At 42.3% G+C, this 8482-nt stretch overlaps 1 protein-coding gene across 1 annotated transcript; it reads left to right on the top strand.

The window, feature by feature from the left end:
* The first annotated feature begins 3207 nt into the window (after positions 1-3207).
* Positions 3208-7623, top strand: LOC21389711 (DEAD-box ATP-dependent RNA helicase 52B). The gene is made up of 6 exons (XM_010095423.2): positions 3208-4256; positions 4377-4460; positions 5110-5352; positions 5501-5668; positions 5854-5967; positions 6641-7623. Exons 1-6 carry the CDS (start codon positions 3528-3530, stop codon positions 7211-7213), a joined length of 1911 nt encoding a protein of 636 aa, XP_010093725.2. The 5' UTR covers positions 3208-3527; the 3' UTR covers positions 7214-7623.
* Positions 7624-8482: the final 859 nt, after the last annotated feature.

Here is an 8482-nt window from a genome sequence, read left to right as displayed (position 1 = left end):
CCCCAAGGAGTAAAATCAGCAACGACTCATTCAAGAGGGAAAGGCGAATGCATAATAAACAAATGAGCAAGGTATGAAATCTACTGCTTTTTATAAAACACAAATGAAATAAAAAGAGGTTCAAACCAATGTCATATTAGTTACAGACATCATTAAAAAAAAAAAAAAAAATCTTCAGGCCTCGCCCCCAACTGCCGAGTCATCACCAGGCGGGGAAGAGTTGTCGTCGCCAGCAGGAGGAGGAGCATCATAAAGGAAGCCCAAGTCCCACTCAGGATGCTCTTGTTTTATCAAATCGACGATTTGTTGACTAGTAGATTGAAAATATTTGGTACGAATGTCGATGAGCTCCGGAGAAGCCTTGAACTCCTCAATAATCTCTGCACGTTTGGCATCAAAAACTGCTGCAGCCTCAGCTTCGGCTTCTTTCTTCCCCTCAGCCTTTCCCTCAGCAAAATGTCTCTTCACCACCTCAGTTGCTTCTACCAACTTCGTATTGGATGTATCTACCCGCTTTGTAAGGTCCTTAACCGAGGCGGTTAGCCTAGCCAGTTTATCTTCCAAACTCTTCAATTTGGCCACGGCCACATCTCTCTCCTTGGCGGCATTTGCACACTTAGTCTTAGCATCATCGAGAAAAGAGTTAAGCTCAGCCTTCACGATGTCCATCTCTTTATCCCACTCCTCAACCTTAACTAGGTCGAGAAGGTTGAGAATGGCGAGGATTAGGCCCTGAAAAATTGGAGGTCAGAAAATAAGGATACAAAGCGGCGAAACCAGCAAAAATAAAAGGCAGCTCGATCAAGTCTTACGTGAATTTGGAAAGAGATCTGCTTTCGCTGGCGGTCAACCAAAGAAGATTGAGTGGCAGCAACCCAGTGCGGCTCGAGAAAAGACTTATATAGAGCCTGGAAGACAAGGGAGAAGTGAGGAGGAAGTTTCAGCATCGCCTTAATCTCGGCGTCAGAGACGTCCGGGACTTGAAAGTTAGGATCCATAATTTTTGCCCCTAGGATAAGCACGTGTTCCCTCGGTGCCAAAGGAACGTGTACGTCAGGAATGGGGACCATCGGCGCCCAAGTTTCTACCACCGACTTCTTCTCTTTGCGCCTCATTTTAGGCGCATGATCCTCCTCCGACGCCGAGGGGACCTTTGTGGCTTTCCTTTTCCTCGGTGCTTGAGAAGAAGAGCTAGCTTTATCCTTTCCCTTAGAAGGAGGTTGTTGGCTCGGCGGGGGCTGCTGGCTTGGCTCAGACGGCTGACTACCGGGAAGCTGAATCCTCAAAGACGCCATTTCTACAGAAACGGCGAGACCAAAATATAATCGACGCTTGGATAAACAAAATGCCATTACAAGAAAGGCGGCGGCAACAGGGGTTTACCTTCGTCGCTTAAATGGAAGTATTCGCGGACAGAGTCGACGTCAGTAGGGTCTGGGAGATCAAGAATTAACCCGGCACTTTGAAGATTGGCCTGGGTAAGGAGGGTGTCAATGTGGCGAACCTCAGACGGGAACGAGAAGGCCTTCTCAATCCTCACCAAACTGTTTCCGGAGAACTTCAGCCGGTCCTGTCTGGCTGTAGGATAAAAAGACTGTCAGCATAAAAAGGGAGAAAGCGAAGTAAGGTGAAAGAAAGGGAATCAAAGTCTCACCCATGTTCCCAAACGACGCCTGCACCTTCCTTCAGCGGGGCAAGCGGTCATCGGGATGAAAATTAAAGGGGCCGCGTATCATAAAAAACATGGGTTTCCACCCATGTGACGACGAGGGAATGCCCATAATTAGCTTACTAAATCTGGGCTGAGATCTCCCGTGCCCACTCAGAAAATACCACCCCTCGTACTTGGCAACATGGCACAGTCTGTACATGAATCTAAACTCGTCCAGAGAGAGATCCATGTCAAACTGCTAGTTCCACAAGATCCAGGCGCCAGCAAAGCAGTACCAGAAATTTGGCACCAGTTGGGCGGGGGAAATGCCATAAAAATGGCAATAATCTTTTACAAAGGGATGAACCGGAAGGGTCATCCCCGCAGTAACGGCCCTGGTATAAACAGGAAGGAATCCGGTCGGGGGCATACTAGTCCTAAAATGCATGTCTGGGAGGAGGTATTCGAACCACCTCCCGTCAATGCATCCATCCTTCACCGCCCGGATGATGTCCTTATTTCGGACTCTCGACGCCACGGTGTCAGCTGTGAAGGAAGGCTGATCTGGGTCTCCACTTATAGCAGCCAGCGGGGCATCCACCAGAGAAGCGGCGACCCCACACACGCTGCCACCTGTAAAAGGGCTCCTATTGACGTCCTCGTCGATCATTCGGCAGACGCTGTCATATGCATCGCTACCGTTGTCGCTTGGGCCGGCCATATGTTCCTCGACTTCCCGCAACAGTGAGTCGCAGTCCGATGAGGAAGATGACCATGAAATCTCCACGACAGAAGGGGAGTCTGGTCGTACAACAGACGGTTCCTCTCGATGGGTGTTTTTTGAGGCCATTGTTCTGGTAATAAAAAAGACAAGGAGCTACGTTAAAATCCTAAGTCGAGAGGAAGGAAAAAATGACGGTTATTCTAAGCGACGACCATTCTAGATAACGACTGCTGAAACACCTCAACATAACGTCGACCATTCATATAAAAATGGTGACGGCAAATGCTCGTGACAACTAAGGTTTACCAGAACCCAGAAGCCAGGCTCGAATTCAACCAGGAAGCAGGAAAAACTACCCTATGTGGGTCGAGTAAAGCATAAAAAGCTACTGTCCTCTACATTTCGCATATCAACACTTATGATTCACTGAGAAAGCCAGTAAAATCATCCAGCAACGCAAATAAGTAACGATTAAAACTTACCGGTGAGTTGGAGTATGAACGGAGTTTTGAACATAGGACACAAAATTGGTTTAGACTTTAGGGTGTGTTCTTTTATATTTTGAAGTTTCGAGGCCAAAAAAGATCACAAAAATAATCAAGGGATAAAAGTGAAATTAATCAAAAAAGTAAAACAAAGAGTAATATTAAGGTCCTGTTCATTTCACCGATTCGAGTTTAGAATTCGAGTTTTGCTACAGTAAAAAATTCTCAGAAACAGTCACATCTAACTTTTTTGCTACAGTAAAAAGCTCTCACACAAAATCACATCTCAACTCGAATTATAAACTTGAATCAGCAAAGTGAACGGAAATATCTTCCGGACTTTCCTCTGTCTCTCCCCTAGGGAATCGTGTCGACTTTCTCTCTCTAGGTCTTTTTAGGTTTTTCTTCGTCTCTTTTGCAGGCTTTTTCACGGTGATCGCGAGAAGTAAAAGAAGAACCAGAGAGAGAGAGAGAGAGAGAGAGAAGAGAGAGAGAGAGAGAGAAGGTCTTGGTTATGGAGCTCAGTCTTTTCACTACAACAATACTACAGACTTTCTTCACCTAACACGTAAACCCATTTCCGAACCAACCTGCAATTCATCCGTACGCCTTAACTCCATTTCTTTCTTTGTCTCCGACTTGATTTCTGCGCCAGGAAAGTGCAAAGATGACAATGTCTTGGTCCGACGACGTCACCGGGTCGACTCAGTCCGCGACTCGCGTGGTTCCTTACGTCCCTCCCCACCTCAGGAACAGCGTCGTCAACAATGGCGCGCACTCGTTCGACAACGGGAACTCGTACGGTTCGTACTCGACCGAGTCGACTCAGCACGGTTTCCGCTCGAACCGTCCGGGCTCGGCCGGTTCGAGCCGCAGCAGTCGAGGCCGCGGTGGCCGACGTGGCCAGTGGCGCGGCCGCGGCCGAAAATCTTTGGGATCGAGCCGGAGCCTTAGCCAAGAAATATTCGAGGTTTGCGAGAAGTTCGACGACCTAGAAGTTTCCGAGGAGGACGGAAATGGCGGCGGCGGCGGAGGTGGAGGAGGAATCAATTTCGACGCGTACGAGGATATTCCGGTGGAGGCGAACGGTACGGACATTCCTACGGCGGCGAACACGTTCGTGGAGATTTGTTTGGGGGAGCGGTTGAGCGAAAACATCAAGAGGTGCAAGTATGTGAGGCCCACGCCTATTCAGCGCCACGCCATTCCGATCGCCGTCGCCGGCCGTGATCTCATGGCCTGCGCGCAGACCGGTTCCGGCAAAACGGCGGCGTTTTGCTTCCCGATCATCAGTGGGATTATCAAGAGCCGTTCGCCCCGTTTCGGTGGTCAGACGACGGGCGTGTGCTTTCCCAGCGCTCTCATTCTCACTCCGACTCGAGAGTTGGCTAGTCAGGTCTATTGGTTTCTTTATCTGTTGCCATTTATTACGGAATATAATGTTTATTTACTTTTGTTTAATTAATTGGTTTGTGGTGTTGATGGTAGTCTTTTTGTGATCGTGCTTTTTGGGTAGATTCATGACGAGGCAAAGAAGTTTGCTTATCAAACTGGGGTGAAAATTGTTGTTGCTTATGGCGGGGCGTCAATTTCTCATCAGGTTTTGTTCATCTTCGTCGAATACCTTCTTTCTTTATTTATTTTATTTTCTTGCATTGGGTTTTGATGGCATTTGTTTGTTTGGTTAGTTATATATTGATAACCTGAAGTTTTCATGGCTAGTCATATATATTTTCCGTTTTGTTTTATGGATTGAAATTCTAGTATGTATTTGTGCTTATTCTTGAGCCTTTGCGATGTTCTTGGTGTTTTCTTGAAGTTTCTTGTTTAGTTTCGGGCCTGTTTTGAGTGTTTGGAGGGTTTCTCTGTGAATTGGTTTGGCCCTTTAAGAGAGCTTTCGGTGTAAGCTGTACAATATGGCTTTTTAAAAATGCTATTCTAAAAGAAGGCTTTGAAATTTGTACCAGAGCTTTATTAAGATTATACAAATAATATTTTTATTGCTAATTAAAATGTTTAAACGTCATTTTTGTCCTTTTGAGCACTTTAAGAAATGTGGTTCTGAAAACTAAACGAAAAGCCATAATGTTCACTTTGCATCTTCTGCTGCCTAAAAGCATTGTGCCAAACGGACCTTAGTTTAATTAGATTACTAATATGGTTACTGGCAGTTTTGTATGAGCTATTGCGCTGTTATGCTTTGCCTTTGTCATCCTGCTGATGCGTTTTGTTATTTATTGACTCTGTAGTTTCGGAATTTGGAAAAAGGTGTAGATATCCTAGTTGCAACTCCCGGACGCTTAGTTGACATGATTGAGAGAGGAAGAATTTCACTGAGATTGATAAAATATTTGACCCTAGATGAGGCTGATAGGATGTTGGACATGGGTTTTGAGCCCCAGATCAGGAAGATTGTTGAGAGAATGGACATGCCCAAGCCAGGAGTAAGGCAAACAATGCTGTTTAGTGCCACGTTCCCAAGTGAGATACAGGTGATTCTGCTTTTTCATTTTACTTTTTTGTCATACTAAATATTCTTGCTAATGCAAAACCGATAAGACTTCAGTGGGAGGAACGTTCCAAGCATCATTATGTGTGTCTGTATCTGAGTAACTTGGTTTTGCTTTCTATGTCTTGCAGAGGCTGGCATCGGATTTCCTTTCAAACTACGTATTTCTGGCTGTTGGCAGGGTTGGTTCAAGCACTGATCTTATTGCGCAGAAGGTTGACTATGTTGAGGATATGGATAAAAGACACTATCTAATGCATATTCTTCATGACCAAAAGGTTAATGGAACCTGTGGAAAGGTATGGTGTGGCGTCTTTTCAACTTTGAAATTCTCTGTTATGGCACTTGTTATGCTATTGTATGGAATTTGAAATTGCTCTGCTATTGTCAATGGTCTCACCAATTTTGGATGGTTTTCTTAAACCTCTACTGGCTCTTGACTGTTTCCTAAGACAGCGAATGGATTCCATTGTTTACACTGCAGCATGCTTTGACCCTGGTTTTTGTCGAGACAAAGAAGAGAGCAGATGCCTTGGAATACTGGCTGTCTGTGAATGGTTTTCCAGCAATCGCGATACATGGAGATAAAGTTCAAATGGTTAGTGTTCTCTATGTTTTCACGTTTTTCCTAACAGCAATAATGTGCTTGATTTTTCTCTTATCTTTTTAACGAGCTGCATAGTGAGTCTTTTTTTTTTTTTTTTTGGGTTTATCATAAATCAGTTCACTACAACAATTGGAAAAACTACATTTAAGGATATTGTACAATCAGAGACTACCCTCTAACTACTTAGAATCACCAGTAACTGACACTTTCCCTCACTAACCCCCTAACATCTAATAACCTCTAACAAACTAACAACCATATACAATACCCACTGCAACCAACAAAACAGCGTATACTTCAAATTACATTCTCTTTTCTCATATTCACCCTAATGAAAACCTGCCTAAGTAAAGGCCTATCAATTTGTTTTGTTATGATTGTTATGTTTATGATTGTTATGTTTATGTTTGTTTTTTGTTTTTTTCCCTCAATAGAGTTAATTCTTGCGAACTTTCGTATTTATTTTGGTAACCATTATCATTTTTTTTTTTTGGCAAGAAGCCAAAGAGGAAAAAGAGAACCAGATATGAGATGCATCGTATAAACAACTTATTTGTACCACCTTTTTCCAACACAAAATTATTATGCTTGACTAGTTTTACAATTTCTTTTTGCTTCCTCTTTCTACCTTGGAATAATATTCGTCGACTCATTGAATTTGAAGGAGAGAGAACGAGCTCTGAAATCTTTCAAAAGCGGTGCTACTCCAATTATGGTGGCCACAGACGTTGCTTCACGTGGTTTGGACATCCCTAATGTTGCGCATGTCATTAATTTCGACCTGCCAAGAGACATAGATGACTATGTTCATCGGATAGGAAGGACAGGACGTGCTGGTAAATCTGGTATTGCAACTGCTTTTTTCAGCGAGAAGAATCTCCCACTGGCAAAGGTGCTTGTCGAACTCATGAATGAATCCAATCAGGAGATTCCTGACTGGCTTCACCAATATGCTGAGACATCGATTTCCAGTAGCGGGGGCCAACGCCATGGGAGCAGCAAGTTTGCCGCCTATGACTACCGAAGTACCACATCAGGGAACGAAAACTATTACTATTCTAGCAGTTATGGTGGTGCAGATTCTTTTGATCCTAATGTTGCTTCTCCATGTGATGTTTCGGGTGCCGCTCCTAGTAGCAGTCAGCATCATCTCTCTCCCAATGCAGAGCCATATGCTGCTGGTCAATATGCATACGGGGGAGGCTATGAAACTGTTGTTGCCACTGGCTGGGACTAGAACTTGCATCTGGTTTTCCTTTTGACGACAGTTTATAGGTTCGAGTCTCGACATAAGGAATATCCAATGACAGTATTTGGTAGTTACAGTGGTAGTTTTAACATCAAAATCCTGCTGAAGATGAAATACAAGTTGGAAGCTAACAAAACACCCTCCTAGTCTGTACTTTGTTTCTTTTTGTATGCGTTCTTGAATAAATACAGGACACCCTTCTTCAGCTGGAGTATAGATCTATATGGTTAACTAAACCTCTTTTGACCAATAAATTTAGACAAATATTTCGGTACCAAGCTTAGAAAAGTTGTCTTTTTGTCTCTTTCGTTTCGCCCCCTCAATTGTTCATTATTGAGATGAATCTACTTTATGCTATACGTGTGAAGCATGATATTTGGATCAGCTTGAGTTAAAAGTATGGTTTCAATGCTTTTATTTTATTTTATTATTATTTTTTGAATTGGGGGTAGGGAGATTCTAATCTTTTGACCAGACCTCCAACATTGAAAGAACGGTGTGGATTTATCGGTAGACTAGTACTGCAACAATGTTATATTGCTATTTAAAATCCTGGTTTTCTTGAACTAATTTCATGACCACTATAACTATAGCTTATCCTGGCTCGTTTGTAATTTCCTTCACATAAGTTAGAGAGGAAAAAAAAGTCATTATTAAAGTAATATTATTTTATTTCTGTCACTATAATAAATTTATTTTATACCACTAATAACTTCCAGGTTATTTTTCATAACCTGCAAGTTATTCTTCGTGACTTGTATATTATTTTTCATAAGTTTGTTGGTTATCTTTCGTAATTTATAACACGTAGGTTATTTTTTTATAATGATTTTAAAATTGTATAGTGACATAAATAATAAAATTAGAAAAAATAATGATTAAACTTAAAATTTTCTCCTTGGCAGATCGATCTATCTATTTGTCTCATCAATTAGGATTTTAGGTTTTTGATCACTTCTTTTTGAGACTTCCTGTTTTTGGATGTAGACCCTTTTTGACAAAACAATTGTCTTTCTAGACATAATAAAATTTTACTAGTCATCTTAAAATATAACAAAAAATACGTGGCATTCTATGATGGTTAACTCAAGTAAGTTGCCACATGTCCCTTTTTAATTCGCTAAATAAACCGACCCATATGCACGAGAAGCAGGGAATACATGCTAGATTTAAAATGATCTAAACATAAATTAAATAATAATTTAATCTTGCTAAAAAATCTAAAAATACTTTAAAACTTATTTGGGATTTAGACAT

The sequence above is a fragment of the Morus notabilis genome, unplaced genomic scaffold (assembly GCF_000414095.1).
Source record: "Morus notabilis unplaced genomic scaffold, ASM41409v2 Scaffold515, whole genome shotgun sequence".
Classification (NCBI taxonomy): Eukaryota; Viridiplantae; Streptophyta; class Magnoliopsida; order Rosales; family Moraceae; genus Morus; species Morus notabilis.
This window is presented reverse-complemented; position numbering and strand designations above follow the sequence as displayed.